This window comes from Pholcus phalangioides, unplaced genomic scaffold (genome assembly GCF_987345545.1).
Source record: "Pholcus phalangioides strain wild (caught in Gottingen) unplaced genomic scaffold, Ppha-v1.0 ptg000039l_1, whole genome shotgun sequence".
Taxonomy (NCBI): domain Eukaryota; kingdom Metazoa; phylum Arthropoda; class Arachnida; order Araneae; family Pholcidae; genus Pholcus; species Pholcus phalangioides.
In genome coordinates this window covers 30,450,390-30,475,008 of record NW_028301625.1, presented here as the reverse complement: position 1 = coordinate 30,475,008, position 24,619 = coordinate 30,450,390, and the positions used below count along the sequence as shown (strand labels likewise).

The 24,619-nt window shown below is 34.7% G+C and overlaps 2 protein-coding genes across 5 annotated transcripts in view; one reads left to right on the top strand and one right to left on the bottom strand.

Annotated features, from left to right (window-relative positions):
• The first annotated feature begins 1,474 nt into the window (after window positions 1-1,474).
• Window positions 1,475-16,030, top strand: LOC149065825 (DNA polymerase epsilon subunit 3-like). Of its 4 annotated transcripts, none has more exons than XM_089253887.1 (5): window positions 1,475-1,592; window positions 6,378-6,455; window positions 12,137-12,222; window positions 12,779-12,897; window positions 14,503-16,030. In XM_089253887.1, the coding sequence occupies exons 2-5, from the start codon at window positions 6,390-6,392 to the stop codon at window positions 14,640-14,642; spliced, it is 411 nt and encodes a 136-aa protein (XP_089110013.1). In that variant the 5' UTR covers window positions 1,475-1,592; window positions 6,378-6,389; the 3' UTR covers window positions 14,643-16,030. The 4 variants fall into 4 exon arrangements, with proteins under 4 accessions (XP_089110013.1, XP_089110015.1, XP_089110014.1 ...); XM_089253889.1 differs by having other exon boundaries at window positions 1,529-1,648; XM_089253888.1 differs by having other exon boundaries at window positions 1,529-2,690.
• The window catches only part of LOC149065824 (uncharacterized), a 47,246-nt gene continuing 37,799 nt past the window's right edge, over window positions 15,173-24,619 (bottom strand). Inside the window, exon 9 of the mRNA XM_089253886.1 lies at window positions 15,173-15,412. Within this exon, the coding sequence (XP_089110012.1) occupies window positions 15,216-15,412 (197 nt within the window). The 3' untranslated portion in view covers window positions 15,173-15,215. The remainder of the gene's footprint in view (window positions 15,413-24,619) is intronic.

Sequence of the window (24,619 nt, the reverse complement as noted above, 5' to 3'; positions counted from 1 at the left end):
CATTAACCCCCTTCTAAGGGGTTCATAAGGGAGTTCAAAGGTTGTATGGAGAACCGCTGAAGCTATAAATATGAAATTTATTTAGTCGTTTTATTTCATGACGTAAAGACTCACTAAGAAGGGTTTTTTCGAAATTCGACCCCTAAGGGGGGGGGGGTCATGTGGAGGTTCAAAGGTTATATAGAGAAATCATGCCGAGATGAAACCGCTGAAAATATAAATATGAAATTTATTTAGTAGTTTTATTTCATGTCGTAAAAACTTACTAAGAAGGAGGTTTCTGAAAACTCGACCCATGGGGGGGGGGGGGGGTTCAAACGCTATAGGAGGAAATCATTGCTGAGCCGAAACCGCAGATAGCTATAAATATGAAATTGGTGTGAATAGTTTCATTTTATCATGTAAAGACTCCGTAAGAGGGTTTTTTTTTAATCCTACTCCCAAGGGTGTCATGGGAGATGGGGTGGGCAAAAGTTATAAAGTGAAAATTATAAAGTCAAAAGTTAAAGATACTTTATCCCGGCCTGGCGAATATGATTCGTCACACGGGGAGTATGGAGAAATCATGACTAGCCGAAACCACTGAAGCTAAAAAATATGAAATTTGTCAGTCATATATTTTATAATATAGAGGCTCACTAAGACGGGATTTCTGGAAATTCAACTCCCAAAGGGCACATGAGGGGTTCAAATGTTATATGGATAAATATCGTCGAGCAATTTTCAGATTACGAAATCCACTCGACCGAAGCCGCGGGTAACAGTTAGTATGAATATATGACATGAATGTCGCTCTCCACTTGTTAATACAAGATATACGGAAGACTGGATGTTGTGAAGATATTTATTATTTCAGATGTTAATTTTTTAAGGAAGGAAAAAAGCGCTATCTCCTCTGTAGCTTAGTGGTCAGAGCACTCGTCCGGCAATCGAGGGACCCGGGTTCGACTCCCGGTAGAGGCAGAGATGAGTTTTTTCCTTCCTTAAAAAATTAACCTCCTGAAATAATAAATATCTTCACAACATCCAGTCTTCCGTATATCTTGTAGTATGAATATATTTTTGCTACAGAAAAAATTTTTCCTCCGGTGAATTCAATTCAGGTCTAAAAGGGATAGTAAGTAATTCCAAAATGATTTGGATTCCGTAATCATTATATGTGATTCTAGTATCATTATAAGTGATTTCAGAATATCAATACAAGTGATTTCAGAATATCAATACAAGTGATTTCAGAATATCAATACAAGTGATTTCAGAATATCAATACAAGTGATTTCAGAATATCAATACAAGTGATTTCAGAATATCAATCCAAGTGATTTCAGAATATCAATACAAGTGGACGTCAAAAACATTCAACTTGCTAAGAAAAGCGATTACTTGTATTTTCCCAAGATAAAATATGGTCAGAAAATCTTTTTTTGTATTTTTTGCTTGAACAAATATAGTCATAGAAGAGAACTAGAACTGGAAAAAACGGGCTGTGTCCAGTCGGTATAAAGGCATCTTGTACTGAACGCGCGCGCTGATTTTATTGTAATTTATTGTATTAAAATCAGCGCTGAAAACTGTTTGTTGCTGAAAGCCCTGTATGATTATTATTGTATTGTGTTGTAAATGTAATTCTTGTGTTGCGAGTACGATGGTAAAATCACATTATTGCATTGTGTTGTGAATCTGCTGTTGAGTCCACTCGATTTTTGTAAATTTCTTTTCAAAGGAACCTTTTCTTAACTACTTCCACACAACACATCGGCGACGGAACCTAGGGGCTAAAGCAATTCGAGCCCCCACCCCGAATAAATTTTGTAATTCAATAATTTCTGAAAAAAAAAAATCGCACACAATGCGCCCTTCATCTCTTGCGTGCGTACGTGCTTGAGTCCCGTATATGCGAGATGACCAGCAACTTTCAGCCCCTCCTCCAATGTTTTCTTCATGTTGGCGCCTCTGCCTTCACACCATGCATTCACTGTTTGGATTTGGTTTTACGTAATGGCAATACGGTAAATGTCCGTTATAACCAGGGTCGCAACTAGATGCTTGGTCAGCCGGGGCAAGCAAGCATTTTGGCACCCCTTTGTAATGTTGGAGAGATAAAAGGATGAAATTTTCGCCCCCTCTGGTCCGGGGCACAAGACCCGCCTGCTCCCCCCTAGTTGCGGCCCTGGTTATAACGAGTTCGGCTTGTACGAGAATCTTGCTATTACAAGTAATTCACAAGTGTTAAAGAGGAAGGTTTATGAGCTTCAACTGCATTATTTTTTCTAGCATGTCTAGCTTCTGCAAGTGTTGGAGTAGGGTAGGGACCTTTGTTGTTTTCTGACCATTTTTGTCCTCTTTATGAAAAGATTCATCATGACTTGTCCTTAAAGTTAACAAGCGTATGAGCTTTGGTTAGACGGCGAAAATGTTGCAAAGCTACATGGATATTCAAAAATAAACAATTGTGTTAGAGATACATGAATTTCTCCAACACATTTTACCAGACAACTGATTAGTGTTTCAGCTTTCCAGCTTTTAAACATTCTCTCTGTGTGGAGGTTGTCACTCACACACTCAAACTTTCGTATTTCCTGAATAGCAGCACTTGCATCTGCTCTTGGTGCATGCTCTAATAAAGTCATGAAAGAACTGATAAAACTCAAGTTGCCCTCTGAAAGACAAAAGCTAGCATGTTGTAACTGGTAACAAAACATTACTTCTTATTGCTTAGAGCTATAACAGAAATTTAAATTTTGTGGATTGTAAATTTTTTTCAATGTTGGCTACATGTTATATTCTGGGAAACACTAAACCACAGAATAAAAAAAAGGATGACCAAAATGTAACCTTAAAATCAGAGAAAATAGACATTTTGCAAATGACATATATCTGAATTGAATTTCGAATCATCCAAACATGTGAAAAAGATTAAATTATACAGAAATTTGAATTAACCAAGTTCACCTGTATATGTGAAGACTGGCAACACTTTCAGCCCTTCAATATTTCATGTCAGTACCTCTGCATAGAAATATAGTAGAATTTCTCTTATTCTGGAGTCAGTCTGTAAAGCGATAATCCAGATAAATGAAGACTTGAACCAGTATGAAATTAATTTTGTATGTATTGTCTATTGAATCTTTTATGTACTTTGTAAGAAAAGATCTGGGTAAAGGAAAGGTTTTATTGAAATGACTACAAAAGGATTATTAATTTAACATTATTACAGTGACAATTGGTTACAGGTTCGTAACCGAAAATTTATTTTAGAGAGGGACAACTTCTGGGGGAAGGGGGAAACCAAAGTGATAGAAAAATAGACTTAACCAAGTTCCATATGTATCAGCCCTTTTCTCACATTCTTTGGGGGGGGGGGGGGACCCGATCCTACTTAGCTCAAAAGATGTTATCTACTCTATAATTTTTCTGAAGTTGATATAAACTTTACTCTCATATTTATTTTTCTATGTAATTTGTCTATCATTTTCTAATTCAAAAGGATGATACACAGATGCGATTTTCAAAGTTTTAGTAATGGCATTTAAACAATCATCATTTATGGTTAAATCCTAATTAATATTAATTTTTCAATACAATAAAACCATTTTTTTTATTTTTATTCATTAAATAATCTTTATGCCTTAAATAACACTGTAGAACATTCTCATATTGGGTGGTTTAAAACGGGGTTGGCAGGTTTTTGACACATGGCAGTTTTTAACGGTTTAAACCGCAGTTTAAACTGTCACATCAAAAACCTTTGTCAAAAACTGTCAAAAACCTCAAATATTGCTTTTCAGTATAAAAATTCCCATTGGAAATGCACACATTAACTGCATGTAATGTTTAAAGTGACTATGTTATACAAAGAATAAATATTTAATATTATTCTAAAATAATTTTCTCTCGACAGAATTATTTTGGACAATAAATTTTTTTTCTTATAAAATTTGAATAAACCATAACATGAACATTGAAGGGAAAACTGTGGAACGATTTGACATTCTTTGATTCAAGATGATTCTTGACCTCCAAAATTTCTTCAACTGCTTAGGCCTATATATGTTTGTATTGATATAAAGTGTCTGCTGTCCTCATATTACAACAGATAAGTGTTTAAAAAAGTTTATTACATCATATATGTAATGATGATTTCTGTTATTAATAAATTATCTAGATAACCACTAATACTTAAAATGATACTCTCATTGCACATAACATTGAAATATATCTAGCGATCAAAATACTAAATTGTAGGACTAAAATGCCATTTAATTTGGCAACGCTAGCTTGTATGTCGAACTTAGTTATTCTTACTTTTGCACTATGATATGGTACATTTACTAATTTAGTAAGAAATTTTTAGGTGAAAATAAATGAGTTTAATTAGTGCATTAACAGATGCTGCGTGAGAATTTTTATATGGAATAAAATTTTGGGCGGATCAGAAAATTTAAAATATCAAAATAGATATTTTTCCTCAGTAATTGTCATTCATAATATAATACCCTCTAATCTAAATAAAAGTAAGTGTTTTGTTATTTAACATATCTATCAAGTTAACAAAAATTATTTGACATCATTGACAGTAAGATTTTGATAGTTTTAATACAGAGTTAGTTTCTGGGCTCAAAAACCTAACCCTGATGCCCTATCATACATATTTTGAATAAGCAGCTTTATTCCACTTAGCAAATTGAACACAGGTAATGAGTAGCTTAGATAAATAAACCATAAAATTATATTTTATATGTTCTAGGCTCTTATGTTGAAGAATTCAAAATTGCAAATTATAATTAATATTTTGTTTTAATTATTGTAATAATTAATGTTTAAAAATAAAACATTGTAATATGCAAAAAAGTAAGTTTTTCATCATGTTGTGTACCTATTGTGTTCAAAACATTATCAAAAGGCATTCATTTAGGTTTTGACAGTTTAAACCAGTTTTTGACAGTTAAACCAGTTTTTGACGCCTGTCAAAAACCCAACCTTGGTTTAAAACCATCCTAAATATCTTAAAGCTATCATAAGTCATTAGAATTTAAAAAATACAAGTTTTTTTCATGTAATTTTTGAAGAAAAAGTCATTTAAATTTTTGTAGGGCTAGTCTAATTAATTGATCAATTGTTAGTCACAGTTAAAAATTTTGGTTGAGTTAATGAATTTGATCAAATCTGATTAGAATTTGATAAAAAAATTTTATTAACAGTTTGTAAATTAACTTGATTCATTTAACAGAACCGATTAGATATCATAAAAAATTATGTTCCCATACACATAGCATTTTAGATAACTGACCATATTTGAATCAATAATATTTATATTTCAATTAATAATTTGGTATTTGTACATGCAATGAAACTGGTGATTACTTCAGTTTCAAATTGAGTTTGATAAGAGTTTTAAAAGACAAGACTAAGGCTCTATTTATGGTCTGCAAACAACAGTTTTTGTATTCCAGAAGCAACAGCTTCATCCCAGTACCATTTAGGAACGAAACCCACTATTAAATATTTCTTAAAATTTCTAAGGGAAACAAGCAACAGTTTTGAAATCAGTGGCTAACATAAAATAACTGATTTTTTGAAGGGGAAAAAAAAACCCAACAAGACCCAAGGTCAAAAATTTCAGTATTTGAGATATACGTGCCAGAACCTAGGAGGCTGAGGCTATTTGAACCCCCCCCCCCCAATTGAGGGGGGGCTTTCCTTCAAACTGAGCACAACTAAGGTCTATCGCTATGGGCAATTTACTACCGAGTGAGTTGTGTTGGAAGTGTAAATGTGTGTACCTAACAGTTTGAGTGTGTATCTAGTGTTGGCTGATTTTTCAGTGCTGCCATCTATATTTTGGGAGTGAAGTGTAATGATTCAATATTTGTACTATTTGAAGGCCTGTTGCTCCCTGTGCCAAGACTTTTTAAAGAGGATATCAGTTGGGCCTCGAAGTTGGGAACCACAGGAAACCAACTTCAGCCAACCACCCTGTGGCAACGGTGAGGTTCAAGCCCCCCCCCCCTCTCAATAATTAATGAATATACACTGCACCACGCTCTTCCTCCTCCTGAGTACGCATTTGAATCTTGTATATACAGGATGACTGGCAACTTTCAGAGGTTCTCCCCAATGTTTCAATGTTTTTTTTCATGTCAGCGCCTCTGGTTCAGCATATTAGATTGCTTCAAGTGCTTCGATTTCTTAATCTACTTTTATATTTGTTTACATCTAGTGAATATGTGTGTGAAATGAATGAAAATATTTTTATAGTTAAATACTACACATTTGTTGTAGATGGTAGCATTTAAGATATTCGATTGATCAGTCTGTTAATCAGTTCAAAATTTTAATAGATTCCTAGTCCTAATTTTTTTTTCATGTCCATTCAGATTTAACATACAATGACTGAGAAGCATGATGATTTCAATTTGCCTAATGCCATCATAATGAGACTTTTGAAAGAATCTGTAAGTATTCAAAGAGAACTTAAAATTTCTGTATTTTTTATGGTGATGACATTCATTATTTAAAAGTAATTGTAGAGATTCCACAATACCCAACGTTATGGAATGGGTAAAGCAGATAACTGTGTAAATCGGGGATATGATTTTCCATACCTGCATAAAAATATTAGTTAATTGGTATCAAAATTTGGCCAAAACATGTCTCTTTTTTAACAATATATTTCATTTTTCAAGAAAACAATATTATGAAAGAAACGGGGAAAAATTGCCAAGTTTTGACTTGGCTCATACTGACGATCACAGCATTATAGAGTCGATATTTTCAGAAAATTCAGTACAATTTAACAAATAATGATATATATAATAAATGAAAGAGGAGTGCAGAACAGAAACTACTGTGCATATAGTTGATGTTGGCAGTTGTGGTGGGAGCAATATCTCAATGGATTATATGAATTCTTAATATAAATTTTTACAAGAATGAAAAAGAAGGTAATTTTAAATATAAATTATAACAAAAGCTTAAAGAATTAAAAATGAATTTGTTACAAAGGTGATTAGAATTAACTTGACAAGAAGGGCCTGTGAATTTCGGACAAAGAAAAAAAAAATTCAAATGAGGGGAGTAATGAGGTGAATCATGGGCAGAGATACTGGGGTGCCCCCTCCCCTCAAGCATCAAAGGTGAAGCCCACTGATCTAATGTATATGCATATATATGAACTGACATCATCCTGTCCCCCCAGACTTTCCAGTCTATCTCTGCCTATTAGGTAAATATTCTGATAGAATTGTTCTATATCAGTGATATTAAAGAGGTATTTTTTAAAGATTTTCTTAAAGGTCGGTATAGAAGCAGAGTTCTAATTAATGTCATTGGGTAAATTATTATAGAAATTTTCAACGAGATTGGTGAAGTGTTTTTTCGATTGTTTCATTAATTTTTGGAATTGGGTAAATGTTATATCTTGGGGATGATCCGAAGGTGTTAATAGGTAAGTATTTTTTTTTTTTCAAAATTAGGATATACTTGAAAAAGTAAAGGTGTCATAAGGGAAGGATATTTAGTGAACGATAAAGCTCATGAATTGATTATCTAGTCATAAGCGATTAATCGGATTACTTTTTTTTTGAAGGTAAATCAATGGGTATAAATTTAATATAGTCGGAACCCTAAAATGGTAATCCATATAGCAGATGAGAATGAAAAAATTAGTAATACAAGACCAATAGAAACGATGAGCTGATGATAAGGTTTGAGAAGTCTGTAAATTATATATTGGAGTTTAGAATGAATATGGTTTATGTGTGATTTCCATTTTAGATTCGAATCAATGAAAACTCCTAGGTATTTGATGGTATTAACCTCTTTGAGATGAGCACAGTTACAGGGAGTGCCGGTACAGTCAAAATTATGAAAGATAATATTAATACTTCGTTGGAGATCAGATTGCCAGAAAAAATTAATGTATTTAGTTTTAGTAACATTTAGTTCAACACAGTTGGCAGAAAACCAATTTCTAATTTTTATTAAATCATTGTTAATAATATTAATCAGTGATTGGTAATCTTTTGCTGAATAAATTAAAAACACATCAACAAAGATTATAATTTTACCAGCAAAATTCAGCTTATAGAGATAATTGATGAATATAATGAAAATTAAAGGACCAAGAATCGATCCCTAAGGAACACCTTTATTAATTTTCATTAGGTTACTGATTTTATCACCACATTTTACAATCTGCTAATTGTTAGGCAAGCTTTTTAAAGGTTGAGAGGAGTTCCTTTCACTCCACTGAAGTTAAGTTTTTGAAGAGTATATTATGGGACCAACTGTCAAAAGCTTTTCTGATGTCAAGAAAAATAGTTTTTGTTTTATAAGTATTATCAATATTTTTAAAAACTGTAGAGGAGAATTACAAAAGGACCGATTCTGTATTTTTGATAGGAGGAAATCCATATTGATTATCTGAGAAAAAGTTGAATTGATGAAGGAAAGAATAAAGTCTACTTTTGATTAATGTTTCAAAGATTTTAGAAACAGAGTTCAAAACTGAAATAGGTCTATAATTATTGAAGTTATCAGGGTCACCCGACTTGTAAACAACAATGGTTTCTGCCGAATGCATAGCGATAGAATCAAGTTATGTGAATTGATGAATTTGTTTTGTGTAGGCAAATATACCCCTCCTGAATTTTTATATAATATCCACAACACAAAAAAACAGATCGAAACCAGGAGTTTTATAATAGTCTATTTCATCATCATAAGTCCAAACCTCAGAAAGAGTACATCAATCATGTTAATAGAAGAATTCAAATAGGTTAAAAGGGTATCGAAGTTTGATCATGCTCTACGGATATTAAAATGAGCGATGTTAATTTTCGTCGAATTCTGCATGTGGCCACAACAATTTCGAGAATGCAAAAATTTATCAAAATTCTCTAGGGTGTTGAAAAAACTGGTTTGTATTAGTATATAGGCATTGCTTGAGAGTTTTATTTAATATTGAGAAGTACACCCCAGAGGATTGAATAAAAAGCAGTGTGGGAAAATTTACAAATATGATTAAAACAGTCATTACTGGCTGTTTTAGATTAATGGTTCTATCTCAAAACTTACGCAATATGTGATATCGTATAGTGGTAAATATAATATATATATTAAGTTCGGAAAAATGCATTGCGTGTGGATCGAAATCGTAAATAATAACAGAAATAAAATACAAATGTATTAAATAGTAAAAGCCATCAATTTGAGTTATACTAATAATAGTGATGAATATATAATGCCTAATAACATTAATTATAGCATTTTTATACGATCAGAATAAAATTTAAAGCATGCATACAGTGTGCCAATAAAGTGTGAACCAGATTTAAAATATTTAATATCGACTAAGAATCGAGAATGAGTGTTGAATTTAGTTAGCAAAACAGTTGATACTGAGAGAGGGAGATAACTTAAGTATATAAATTGTAAATTTTCCAGGGTACAGATTTTTATTAGCTTTCAAATTAACTAGATAAATAATTCAAATCGCCTATATGTCCAATTCTATGAACCCTAAAATCTTTATATTTTCGTAAATATTCTTGCCCCTCTGGAGTCTAACAGAAACTAGTCATTCTCTGTCTTAAATTTTTTGCAATGGAAAAATACCTGTTTAGTGTAGGGAGTGAGATGTTCATTGATGAAGAATATTTTGCTTGACTGCAGGCAGGAGTCTGTATCTGTCAAATTGAGTCTTGCTTTCCTCACTTTAACTAGAAAGGTGTCACGATTTTGTTTTGTATTGAAATGAACTATAACTGGTTTTATTTTGTTGCGTCAAGTGGTTGGAACATGATGCATGACAGTAATGGCACTTGAAAGATCATCCAGTTTCATGTTAGTTAGAAAGAGTTCTCTATAACATCCATGCTCTCATTTTCTGTTTCAGGGAGGCCACTTGAATTTCAATGTTGCACCACCTTGTGTATTGTTGGAGGTCAGTTACCTCACAACGTATATAGGTGATTGATCTCCGGCCTCAATACATTGTTTTTTTCACACAATTGCATCTGTTTTTCTTTTGACTCGTTGAGTGCAATCCGTTGTTGATCTAGCATCAATTTCATCAAAGCCAGGTTGATGGAGTATGCTGTAAACTGTTGAGTTATGAATGACATTAAGGACTTCATATGATTATTGATCATTGAAGCTATAGGCAACACTACTTTGGCTGATTCTGGTTGAAGTGCGTTAGCCCATTCAGTTATCATATTTAAGAGATCGTTGTCACTTGATAGAGAACTCTGATTAATTGACATAGGATCAGGTGGATTAGCGTTAGAAACTCTGCTTAAAGGCATGGTTGGAGCTGAAACACTTTTTTTTCTAGTGTTAGTATTGGCGCTGCACTTGACGCAATTCCAGTTGTCTTTACGAGATTGTATTCTTAAGGTTCTTTCGGTAGTGGATAATTTACTTGCGTTCATTAAGATGAATGGTAATTCACAAAATTTAAATCAACATTTCACTTATAGAAGTACTTAAAAACCATAAAACCTAGATATGAATTAAAAAAAGAAAAACCAAGCTTTTCAGGAGCATAATAAATGCATCCCTCTCTGCCACAGATTTTTTCCTTATTATGGTGAGTGTCCCAACGTGGTACTTTCCTATGACTTCATAAAATTTAACTAGCCCTGTGAGAATCCTTAAGAAAGGCTGCATTCCCTAAAAACTGTTAATATGAAAGTCACATGTTAAATGCTTTGAATAATTTGCAGAGATGCCGCTCCACTCTGATTTATTGGCAAAATCTGAGTCCTTTTTGAATGAAAGTGGCTCCCTCTTGAAGGATAAAGTTGGGTTTCTCTTCCCCCACCCCCATCATTTACAGGTACCCCTGTGTATCAAACAAATAATTTATTTTAAAAAAATGCTCAATCTAAAGATTCACTAACGAAAAAATTGAATGTACTAGTATAACTAGGTTTAGCTATATTCATCCCTCTAAGTATGCTATTGGTAAAGTAAAGTTGTAAAGAACCCAATTGATACTGAAAATTAATGTGTAATAAATTTAAAACAAATATAAGTTAGGCACATTATATAGTTACTAATAAATCAGTCTATAAATTCTCTTCTGATTAATTTTTTATTTCAGAAACCGTAGCTTTTTCAATAATATCTTCTGCATAAAGTTAAAGCAAATGATTCTGATTGTCTTCCGATTCATATAAATCTTTTTTGAGCAATTTAAGCTGGAATGATCGATATCCTGATTTCTTGATCTTTAACACAATGTTCAAAATCATGCACTGTCGTTAATTCTGATGTCTAACATTGAAATGCTGATTTATTGAACATGCTTGCATAATGTTTAGTATCGGTGGAACCTGATGTGATAACATCAGAGTAGAAATGACGATGCCGATATAGCGAATGTGCTTGTGCGATGTTACATTGGATTTTGCTTAGTCAATGCACTTGCACAATGCTGTTACATCAGATTCTGTCGATATAGTGAATTCACTTGTGCGATGCTGTCACATCAGATTTCACCGATATTAAGCATTGGAGTTGAAATGACCATGTCGGTTTAGTGAATACACAAGCATAGTATGTATTGCTTTTTCATTGAAAAATAGAGTTGACAGACTGGACTTAGGAAGAATGCAATATACAAGTACAGTAAAACCCCTCTTAATGGACACCCCTCAGATACGGAGTCATGCTAGAGTCACACAGTACTCTAGTTTCTGTAATTTTGTTTGGTGAAGTTTCCCACAACATGCCGTCACTGACTTGCAAAGACTACTAACTTTAACCGCAAAGCGTTAAAGTGTTACAAAACTGATAAATGCTGCTACAAAAATCAAATTTCAATTTTCCACCCTTGCTGATGTCAGTTAGGCTATGTGTGTTCTGTCTTCCATATTGGAAATGAAAGTGGCAGATACCTGAATTTTTGTGCCCATGTAAGTATTGTGTTGAAGATATGCCTATACTTTTTGTGGAGAAGAGTGACTACAATGAAGAACATTTTCAGACTGCAAATCACGATAAATATGTATCTTTAATTTTTCATGTACTATATATACATGATACCTTTTTGCAATTTATTTCAAATTTTTGTGACTAAATGTTCTAAACTTGTGTGATTTTAATAAGGAAAAAAATTCTCATGTAGATTCCTGATGGAATAAATGTTTCCAAAGAAGCTAGATCAGCATTTTCAAAAGCTGCTGCAATATTCGCTGTATTTTTAGCATCAAGGTAAGTCAGCAGATTCTTTGAGGATAATAGTTTTATTTTTAACATAACTGGAAATATAAAATGATCCTAAGAAGTCAAACATTACCAACTGTCATAAAAAGTCATTTCCTAAAAAAAATATGTATGGTACATAGGTTTGCAGTGGAAACCCTTTGTATTACAGGATTGTCCCTATTTTCAGATTCTAAATTGAACTCTTGTACCTCAACTCATATTTCACTCATGTCTAATTTGGAAGTAGTATGATCAAAATTATCACAGAAAACATCATTAATTTGAAGACGGTACAGATAACTAGAGATACCTGATGTACATGATAAAAATTTTAGTATTTCATATTATTTTATGTTTGTCTCAGTGATTTTTTTCTTTGGTTAGACAAAGCTTATCAGGTGATTATGAAAAACTGAATATACTTTCTCATCTATTAAAATTTCTTTTAAATATTGAAATGGCCCTAATTTTTTCTTGAATTAATGATTAATTTCATTATTGCTAATGCATTATGTGTTTATATGCATATTAAAATCATTTTTAAGGGCTTTTTCTTTTCTAGTGCAAATTTTCATGCCATGAGTGCAAAACGTAAAACATTAACTGCATCTGATATTTTTGAAGCACTTTCTGATATTGAGTTGGAAGGATTTGTTGAGCCACTTAAAAAAACATTTGAAAGTAATTATGATTTATAGTTATTAAAAAATTTTCATTATAACTGTCTATGGTTTTTTTCCATATTTTTCATACGCTACTTACCCATTCTAATAAATTTTCATGTATTATGTATACATTCATAGTTGATACTTAATGTTTTTCTGTTGCAATTGCTCTTATACTTATTGAGAGATAAACAAATCAGACTTTTGGCTCTTAAATTAAAAAATGAATATTAAATTTTCAAGTTCTAATTCAAAAGTTCCCCCCTAAAAAGCCAATATAAGCATAAAAAGTTGAGTATTCATGATTTTAGATCTGGTAGTGTTTGTATGTGGTAATCCTGCTAATAATTTTACAGGCTCTAGTCAAAAACTACCATGAATATATACTATACGTAAGGTGAGAAAAAGTTTAAGGACAGCCAAAAAATTATATCTTGAAAACTTGCGGATTCAAATATATGAACATTTTAGAGCGATAATTATAACTGGAACTAAACATTTTTCAGTGAAAATAATTTTGAGTGCTTCACTGCTCCAGAAAAAAAATTGTTGAAATTATAGTAAAGGTCAAAACCTGGAAAAAGTGTAAGGAGAATTGAAAATTATTGTGCAAAAATTTTGTTTCAGCAAGAGAAAGACACTTTTTTTTCTTCATCTTTATCATTCAGAATGTCATTGATAGAGATTTAAGCTATAAATAACTAGTTGTGTAACAGTCTTTAAAGCTTGTTTCATAACTGCAATAATATGTTTTTGTACTGTGTACCATTTCCATACCCTTCATGAATCAAAATGCACCATAAGTGCTCAACAGGATTAAGAAAAGGGCCTCTCAATGACTAGAGAGGTTCCATTTGAATTGGCTTCAAACCAACACCTTTTAGACTTTGAAATGTGCAGTAGTATTGTCTTGTTGGAACAAAAACTGTCAAAGTTATGAAACCTTCAAGGTGTTTCAGAAAATAGAAATTCTCTGCTGAAACACTTAATATGCCTATATTTCAAAAATGTGGCTCTGCCATTGCATAGCCACAGCATTGGCATATGCAAAGGGGGGTTTTGGGGTTCTAACCCCCTCTTGAGCCAAGATTATAGTGTTATTTTGCAGGGAAAAAAAGTAAACTCCTCAGAAGGAAAAACATTTGAACTCCCCCCCCCCCCTGAGAAAATTCTGCGTTCGGCCATGTAGGTTAGTAATATATAAAACCTTCGAGTGTCCATCTAAATTGCTTCTCATCAGAGAAAACATCCTCTTCCCACCTGGCACCAAAAGAAAGATACATACTGTTTGGTACTTTGTTTTGCATACCAGACATTTGAATTTTTTAATCACATTAGGCAGAGTTACTGATGGGATAAAAAAAATTCAATTGTCTGGTATGTAAAACCAGTGATTGCAAAAATGTTATGTGAAGATTAAATCCTTTGTTGAAACTTTGGCCAAATTAACACCTAGAATCAGTATAAATGTAATTTCAGTAACAAAATTTTTGCTTTGAAAATAGAATACATAAGTGAAAATAATTAATTCTATCATAGGAATTCATTAATTCACTTGGTGGGCTTTAGTTATGAGTAAATCATGATTATTCCTATTTAATTGGTTCATTTTCTTTTCCAGTTTACCAACTTGGAAAAACTCGTAAAGAATTTGGTAGTGGAAAGAATAAAAAGCGGAAAATAGATATGTTCAAGTTGAATCAACAAGTAAATGTCAGAAACTTATTGGTTCAAAATAACTCTGCTACAAAATTTCTTTAATTTTGGCTATGATATTAATTTTGGTTTTTTAAGGAATTTCAAAAATTCTCCCCATCCCTTTATTATAATGCATACATATTGTATGGAATGTCTTACAATAGACATGGTGTCATGGTAGTTTCATTCAGAGTTGACTTTGTACTGCAAGTATGGATTTGAGTGTATAATAAAACTGTAGGGACACCAATGAAAAGGAGACACATTATAACTTCAAACACGAATAACTATGATTAGCACAATATGCTCCTTAATAATGAAGGAAACCTTAAAGATATGTTTTTTTGCTTTATTGTACTGCTCATGCACCATTTATGAACTTTTTAGTTGCTCACGTAATCTCGCTCAGACAAAGTCTGTGATTGGATTATTATGAAGTCCAGATGTTCACTCAAAATTACACAATATTCACAGTTTGTGGAGGAGAAATGAGTGCAGTGATATTCTTTTTTAATGCATAACTCATTGTTTCGTTGGGCTGTGGTAAGAAAAAAACTAGTATAACACGTTAATCATTTAGAAATGATTCAGCTTATTTATATATTTGCTTTTATTTACATAACGTACTGACATCGTTCAGTTGCTACTTCTGCTTGTGTAAGGAAGTATTGTAAGGCAAAAGCTTGCTTTTGAAGATAGCAGAGCATTCAATTCAGTTATTTCTATACCTTCTACAGATTTTCCATCCATTTGTACTATTTCATCTCCAATTTCAATAAGTCCAGAAAGAATAGAACGTATCTTTGTATTTGACATGCGGCATACAAATAAACCTGCAAAGAATCCAGTGAGTGTGAAAGATATGAAAACATTAATCCATGCCATGTTTCTGATTTTTTCTTTCATAAAAATATACAAATACAAAGGCTGAAACAGGCAAAACGTCCACCAAGGTGACAATGAATGCCAGAACTTTGCCACTGGACTTATCCTGTTGCCGAGACCTCTTCCAGCCCAGCTTTGTGGCAGAGTCCAGAACACTTTAACCACAGAGGTGACTGAAAAAAGATTCCCACAAAAAATATAGATGTCTAATATAACCAAAATACAGCAACCTTAAATAAGAGCAGTTATCATGAAGAACTATGATAATATATAATGCACTACCCATAAAAAATTATGGTTATGTTATTTAAGTATGGATAGCTTCTCGACTCATCCCAATATGAATATTCGATTTATTTTTAAACATGTCAATTGTGGTAGAATTCCCAGGGTATAGAAATGAATTACCTTTTGGGTTTGATAATACAATGGAATAATCAACGTTAGATTAACCCAAAATTCCAAAAAAGAACCCAGGGTATACCATTCCGGAGGTAAGCTATTCCATTTATTCACAACCCTGTTAGAGAAAAAATTCTCTGCGACACCACAACCTGGGGGGGGGGGGGGAGGAGGAGAAAGTTGTTCCTTATTAATCTATACTGCTGTCCCCTTGTCGAAGTACTGAATTGATGGTGTATTAATAAAATGTAAATATATATATATTGTGTATGAAATGTAAATACAAAATTCATGCATTTTTGTTCATATTAAATACAATATACTGTGTATCACCCAGGTTAACAAAAAAATTTTTATGGTGTAAAATATTTATATTTTTACTATTTGAAACCAGAAGATTTTTAAAATATGTTATATTGCTATAATCTATTTTTTGTCTTTTTGTGTGAACTCATTGAGTACATCAAACACTAATTCATTTACTGTGAGAAACACCCATAAAAATAAACTTGTATATTCAAATAAAATAGGGTTTTTTTTTTTTGGTTTCATGATTGAAATGGTTTCAATGATTTCATCATTGATGGTTGACATCAATGTCAACACATTATATACAAAAAAACATTCACAAAAAAAATGGACATGAATTATAATTTTAGTTTCACTTTTATACAATAAAGTTCAGTGATGATATCTGCCAGTTAGATTTGTTCTAATGTTGACTACTTTAGAATGTGCAGACTTTTCTAACCTGTTCCCTGCCTCTGACAAAATTTCTTTCCTTGCCTTTCACAAGAGCCTTTAAACCAGTGTTTCACCAAAATGTGCAATATCACCCCCTGGTGGGTGATGGAATGGTCCATAGGGTGATAAAAGCTAATGGTTTAACATAGGATCCTATAGGTTCACTTGAGTAAGAGGCGATGAGAGAAAAAAATTTCTGGAGAAGGGGCGAGGGAACAAAAAGTTTGGAAACTGCTCTAAACACACGCATATTCCCCAGCTAGGTCATCTTTGAATATTGCTGTCTGAATAATAGATAGTAAAAGCCAGGCTTTGGGGCTGCAGAAGTCTTCTCCCCCACTTTGTAAATAATGCATGAAAACTTTTTTTAATCATTTGATTTTATATCAATGTACAGGTATGTGTCTAAAGCTACACATTGAATACAAATATTATAGAAGGATGCAAAATTTTTAATCCTTATATGCACGCACAGAGGCCACAACAGGCAAATTGCCCAATGAGGTGGCCCATAAAAAATATGGATGCTAAATATAACTAAAATACAGTAACCCCCAATATTAGAGCATATATATCATTAAAAAAAGTAATATATAATACACTGCCCAAAAAAATAAGGTTGTAAGTATGAATAGCTTCTCAATTTATTGTTATACTGTAAAGAAATTAGCAAAGTTAAATAATCGTATCGGTCGAGGAATAATGGTATGAAAGGATGGACTTTGAAATTATGTATTTCAAAGCCATACCAGCCAGGTGTTATCCAGGTGTTAGGAGTTAGAGTCCCAAAGAATATGGATCATGAAAGAAACCTATAAATTTGGCGCTTAGCACGTAAGGAATACAGAATCGAAGAAGTAGTATAAAAAGTAGCGATAAGCAGATCTATAAATATGGGGACTGAAATGAATCGCATAAAGGGTGCAGGACACTATGAAAGAAATCGGTATAAGTTGTATAAAAAGAATATGGTAATAAAATTCAGCGGCCGCGCTCATATTTCAATGATATTTGCAGCTGGTCAGAATTTTGTATACATGTAAAAGCGTGAGAAAGTCCAGGGTTAGAGCAGATGGTATTAGGTGAAAGGAGATTTGCGAATTCCGGGAATAGTTCCCACAGGAACGTCAACCGAACCAAAGGGATAGCAGTAGCCAATGAAACGCATGTCCATAGGAAAATGTTATCCAATAATGTAAAGTGAAGAGAAGTTCGGTAAAGAAAATTTAGAAAAGAAAATCGGAATTAGCGAATGAAATGAAGTTTATGGAATATAGGTAGGAGTAGGCGGATAGCCAAAGAAAAATATATATATGAAGTTTGAGGGACATAAACGGGGGAGATACTAAAAGAGAGATTGAGAGAGACTGAGTGAGTGAGATAGAGAGAGGTTGTGGAAGTCCACAAGATAAGTGTGAGATGGGCAGCTACGCCGTAGTGAAGTTGATCTTCACCGGATTTGGGGTAAGTCACACTTTATCACTCTCCATGTAAATTGAAATTATGTAATGCACTATCCTAGCTTCTATTTGTAAATCGTATATTTAATGCCCTTATTTATAGTAGCCTAATAATTAAAGATTAATTAACTGTTATCTTTGTTTCCTTGGACTTGTCATTTACACGGGCCTGTGGTTATTGACTTAGATTCACTGCGCAATGAATATCTATGGAGCACAAAATTCGTAAGATTATGAATAAAATTCGATCACGGCATTTTGGGATGTTTACATTAGTGGGATGATTAGAATCAATGTTGCAGTAGGGTCACACCCGTTACAATATAAACAAGGCCACTCGTTGACAATGGTGCCTCAGACCAGTACCGTGTCAATGTGAGTCCAAGGTTGCATTAATATATAACGTAATTTCATATTAATATTCAATAACTTTTCGTAAGCGGTATATTACAATGCCTAATCACGGTGGAAGTAGTGTGGTGCATTCATCGGGTGAAGCACCCCAAGTAAAGGTTAACACAATCACTGGCTATTTAGGGCTAATCGCAAATTTTTCCGGTTCAGAACCGTCGTTTTCGGCCGAATATTTCATTGAATCCCTAGAGGATACGGCAAAATTAGCAGACTGGCAGGATAATGAAAAATTAATTGTCCTGAAATCAAAATTGAAAGGGCGCGCTGCCGAATTTGTTGCCACCAGTCCGGAACTGAGATCCGGCAAATTATGAATGTTTCAAAACTGAATTTGTGAAGTTTTTCCACAACGAATTTCCCTTAACATATCATTTGCAAAATTTCACGGGTTGTAAACAGAAGGCAAATGAGAACGTCAAAGAATTCGCTTCACGAATCAAGAATGCGGCTTTCGGTTTCCTTGAGGGGGCAAATTTTTCTAGCCCGGAAGTGGAGCGTCTCGCCGACCGCACAAAATTATCCCAATTTCTAGCGGGACTTAATCCCCGAATTCAAAAAAGTGTGTTAAACCAGGATCCCCAAGATCTAGCAACGGCGATTAAAATCGCCACGTTAATAGAAAACAATGAAGGTCTTTGCCGTTCATTCGGGACAGTTAATGTAGCCTCGAGTCAACAGCCGCAGTCAAATTTCGATTTCGCATCTTTGCAATCAATGATGGCCGAAATTATGAATGAGTCGGTACAACAGCGTACTAAACTTGAGGAACTCTCCAAGGAGATGAGAGAGGTAAAAGGGTCTCACAATAGGAGCAGTTTCGCTCCCATTCATAATCAACAATCCCACACTCGTAACTTTCCCCAACGATACAATAACCCACCACGGCCTTTAGCTAGAGCGCCCCAACAAGGCAACCGCGCCTGTTTTCAATGTGGATCAAGCGCACACTTCATTCGACATTGTCCGAATGTCAGCGTTTTTCCGAGGAGGCCTACTCCAATGAATAGAGCAAACTTTTCCTCCCGAAGAGGGAATTATAGAAGTCAGAGCAGGAACGGTCAGCAAACGGAGAGGCAGTGACAATTTTTGGGTAGGGGAGGCCAACTACACAAAAACTGCGTATCCTTCCTTAACCAACCGGAAATTTTAGGCCATAACCTACCTATTATAATAGTACGAGTGGGTTCACTCGAATTCCCCGCTCTCGTGGATTCCGGGGCTTGTATAAGTGTCATTGATCCCATTCTCATGCAAAGAATTGTAAATAATGCGCAATGTCAAGAGATACTAAATGATAAGATTGAAATTCGTGGTGTCACGGGACAAACACTGCCCCATAATTCATGTTTTAGTGTACCTATAGAAGTTGGATCTTTTACAATTAATCAGAAAGTATATGTTTCCGACTATGAGCTCAGTAAAGAGTATAAGGTCATTTTAGGTTTTCACTTTATAAAATCGGGAAAGTTTATTTTGGATGTAGGAAGTGGATGTTTGCGTAATCAGTCTACGAATATCCCCTTATTAGTAGGTACACCAGGTGCGACTCCTAATGGCAGTAGTAGTGTAAATATCACATTGAGCGAAAAACTGTGGTTACCGGCGCGATCGTCTAAAATTATATCAGTGAAGGTTCCACAACTTCAATGTGGAAATGAGGTAGAAGTTTCACCAAGAAATAGGAATATGACAAATTCAGTATGGGTGGCCCATTCAGTGGGAAAGGTCGATGAGCATGGGAAAATTAATGTGTTAATTGCCAATGTGTCACAACATCATAAACATGTAAGTAAAGGTACGAAGCTGGGAAGAGTTTCAGTAATCGATTGTGACGAAATAGGTGAACCTCCAATACCATTGGAGAATAAGAAATTAAATAAATTAACAGAACAGGACTTTGACTTAGGTGACTTGCCACCAGGGATCAAAAGGAAACTAACCCTTTTGCTTTTGAGCTATGCCCATGTTTTCGCCCGCGATATCAGTGAAATTGGGCGCACGTCTCTTGGCAAATATAAAATCTCGTGGTCAGATCAGGAAATAAAAAAGTCACCGATATATCGGACACCTTATCACTTACGAGGAGAGATGAGGAAACAAATTAACGACATGTTGCAGAGTAAAATAATTGAGCCTTGTGTCAGTTCTCACCCCGCACCGACAATCATGGTGAGAAAACGAGAACAAAATACCTACCGCATGGTTGTCGATCTTAGACGGACAAATGAAGCAATCAAATCGGATGAGTATGCATTACCTTTAATCCAGGACATTTTGGCACAACTAAAGGGAGCCAAATATTTTAGCAGCCTGGATCTTTGTAGTGCATATTATCAGCTTGAACTCGCCGAAGAGGATAGACCCCTAGTTTCCTTCCGTAATGAGGAGGGTTGTTTCCAATTCAATTGTTTGCCGATGGGGATGAAGAATAGTGCTGTGGCTTTCCAAAAATTGGCTAATAGTCTTCTATCAGAATTAAATGATGATTATATACATTGTTTCATTGACGATATATTAATTGCTAGTCCGGATCTTGAGTCACATTTACAGAAACTGGTCAGAGTATTTAAATTACTCGAGAAGTACAATTTAAAGCTTGCACCGAAGAAATGTAAATTCTTTCAAACCGAGATTAAATATTTAGGTCATATAATTTCGCAAAATGGAATTCGTCCCCACACGGATAATGTTAAAGCTATCGACGAATTTCCACAACCACGGACGGTAAAGGAAGTTCGACGTTTCCTGGGCATGTGTAATTTTTTTAAGAAGTTCATACCATTTTACTCTGACATTGCCAAACCCCTTACTGAATTAACTAAGAAAAATGTAAATTTTATATGGGGCCAAAGGCAGCAAGAAGCTTTTAAATATCTTCAGCAAGCGCTACGAAACCCACCCGTACTGGCATTTCCCGACTTTACCAAGGAATTTATTATGTCCGCGGATGCCAGCAAAATAGGAATTGGGTGTTGTTTGTATCAAGAGTATGATGGAGGTAATCACCCCATAGCGTACATGTCCCGTAAATTTAAACCCGCGGAACAAAATTATCCAGCAGTGGAGCAAGAATTACTTGCTATCATGGAGGGGATAAACTATTTTAGGCCCTATTTAATTGGGAGACGATTTCGGGTAAAGAGCGATCATCGACCACTCCAATACCTAATTTCGCTTAAGACAAAAAACCCTCGGCTGACCAGGTGGTGTTTGAATTTGGCCGAATATGATTTTCAAGTCGAGCACGTTGCTGGACAGTCGAATCAAGCACCAGATTGTTTGAGCCGTGCTATAAATACTGTAACGACCGACCATTCATCATTAGAACAACGAATCCGTGAACAGCAAAGACGCGATGCTCAATTAAAACCTATTATTGACATGTTAACTGGGCAAAACGAGGAACCAGTTAAAAAGATGGGTGACGCTTATTTCATGAAAAATGGTCTTTTATGTCATTATGCATCTAAAGATATCCGTCCCATCAGGGATGATTATATCGAACAGGTGGTAATACCCCTAGTTTTGCGTAATGAAATATTAACGGAAATACACGACAATTTAAGCAGTCACATGGGATTTGACAAAACTTTTCAGCGCCTCAGGAGTCAGTATTTTTGGCCCGGCTATTACAGAGACTGTCAAATTCATGTCAATACTTGTCGTATTTGTTTAGAAAGGCGTAGTCATGACCCGCGTAAAAAGGCTTCATTACAACGTAATTTTATCCCTACGGAGCCATTTCAATTAGTGTCGGTTGATATAATGGGTCCTTTTCATATAACTTCGCACGGTAATAGATACATATTGGTGATGATGGATAATTTTAGTAAATTTATTGAAGCAGTAGCGTTACCTGACATCAAGTCCGAGACCTTAGCACGGACATTTTATTCGGAAATAATTGCGCGTTATGGCCGACCGCAATTTTGTCTCACTGATAGGGGATCCAACTTACATAAGTCAGTTTTCCGAGCAATGCTGGAAAAGCTTAAAATAAAACCACTTTCAACATCCGCGTTACATCCGCAAACAAATAGTTCTAATGAGAGGTGTCACGCTACCTTAACGCATACCTTATCATGCCTTTTAGACGAATCAAATGAATGGGATGATCTTTTACCCCATGTTCTCATGTCCTACCGGAGCGCTGTACATGCGGTACTGAAAGAAAGTCCATATTTTGTCCTTTTTGGGAAAGACATGAATACAGCGGAGGAGTTATTGAAAGAACCCCAAACTTTTAATTACTATACGCATGAAGATTATGTTCTTCAATTGCTACCAAAGTTGCAAAAAGCGCACGAATTTGTGCGGACAAGTATGCTTGCAGCGGCTGAGCAGCAAGAGCAATATCGGGAGAAAACCGCATTCGATAAAAAGTTGAAATTAGGTGATATGGTTTATTTATATAATCCGGGTTTACTTAAGAAAGGAGTTAATCGTAAATTATGCAGATTATCTTCAGGTCCTTACCGTATTGTTGAACAAAAATCACCAGTACTATTTTGTATAAAACATATTTATAAACCAGAGAAACCTAGTCAATGCGTACATAGTGACAGATTAACGAAAATTCAATTAGAAAGACCCTATGAACCTTACCCGGAAATAATAGAGGATGAGAATTCCGCAGACGAAGGACAAGAAACGACTCAGGACGAAAATACGGAAATACCGCAAGCTACAGAAAGCAACAATGACGACAGTGCCTTTTTGGATCTCCCCGAGTTTCTCTATTCATACCAATACCCAAAAAATAACACAATACCAGTTACAGATGACCAGGGGGACAACACAGGCGCCGAACCGAATGTCTCCCCACAGAATTTTTCTATTGCTTGGGATGACCTTCCTTTTATAGACGAAAATGAAATGGGGGGTGAGCAAGAATCGATTGAAAGGGAAAGTTCCGGAAATATAAGAGAAGAGTCCCATTATAATCTTCGACCGCGGGATGAATATGGTCGAGTACAGAAGTTAAATATTATTGATCAAAGGACGGACAGTAATTCGGTAGAAAATTCTAATGCGTCCAATAGCGGTAACAGTCATGTAGAAAATGATGCAACCATGGCTGAAAAATTCATTTCTTGGATATCACAACCAAGTGATTACCAAGAATCCGAAAAGACTGTTCTGGACCGAATCGCAGATTCGCTAGCTCAGAAACTATTGAATGTCATTACTATTAATTAATAAGCAAATAGTAAATGGTAACATTTTGTTGCCATTTTAACTTTAATATATTCATGGAGAGAGATATCTAATATAATCTGGTTTGTATATAGGAAGGTGACTTTCCTTACTCACTAAGAATCAGTACAAAAAAAAAACAAAAAAAAAAAAAACACACACACACCGCAACTTTTCTCTTTCTAGATCTTATTCCTAGTGTGCACAAGTGCCATCGCCGCGCTTTGTTAGATCAAGAAGAAGCCATTTTTAATCATAACGGACAATTTATCGAATTTCATGACCCTGTAGTCAGAGTTTCTACATCGGGTGTTTTAATAGTAAGGAAGGAAGGACTAGAAGAAATTGTTCACTTCAATAATTCCGTTAAGCAAGCAGTGGTGCCCGAGAATTTCCTCAGATTTCCGGGACTCCTTCAATTTATATTTGTGGCTGAACAGGGTGGATTAACGATGAGAGAAGAATTACGTATCAATGGTAGAACCATTTGCCGGAAATTGCCATGTCTTTTCTGTGTAGCGGCCTTTGAACATTTACGATGTTTACCTCCGACCATACAATATACTGTGTATGCGTTGTGTATACTAATGACTTCTATTATGGTCATATATCTCAAAACAGCATTGACGACTGTTCTCACAATTATCAAATCGGTTTTCAGCGTGGTGTACCACACCTATAGCATAATTAGAGGTACAGCGAGATTAACAATGATTGGAGGGGTCCATGTCGGTCGCCGGTTGCGTCACTCCGTTGATCAAACGCAACAATTTTTAAACGGGATTGGAATGCCTAACCAAACAGCGACCCTGCTGGTGCTGTTCGCTTTATTATCGGTAGTATGCTCGCTAGACACCACATGCAATAACCATTTAATAGTGACTTCAACGATTACCGAATGTGAAAATGTGCATGACAAAGACACTTGTAAACTTACCA

Bases quoted from the DNA above. Each gene is read 5' to 3' on its own strand.
- LOC149065825 (XM_089253887.1), top strand. From the start codon at position 6,390: ATGACTGAGAAGCATGATGATTTCAATTTGCCTAATGCCATCATAATG. The intron at 12,223-12,778 runs GTAAGTCAGCAG...TTTCTTTTCTAG, and splicing joins GCTGTATTTTTAGCATCAAG to TGCAAATTTTCATGCCATGA. The intron at 12,898-14,502 runs GTAATTATGATT...TTTCTTTTCCAG, and splicing joins ACTTAAAAAAACATTTGAAA to TTTACCAACTTGGAAAAACT.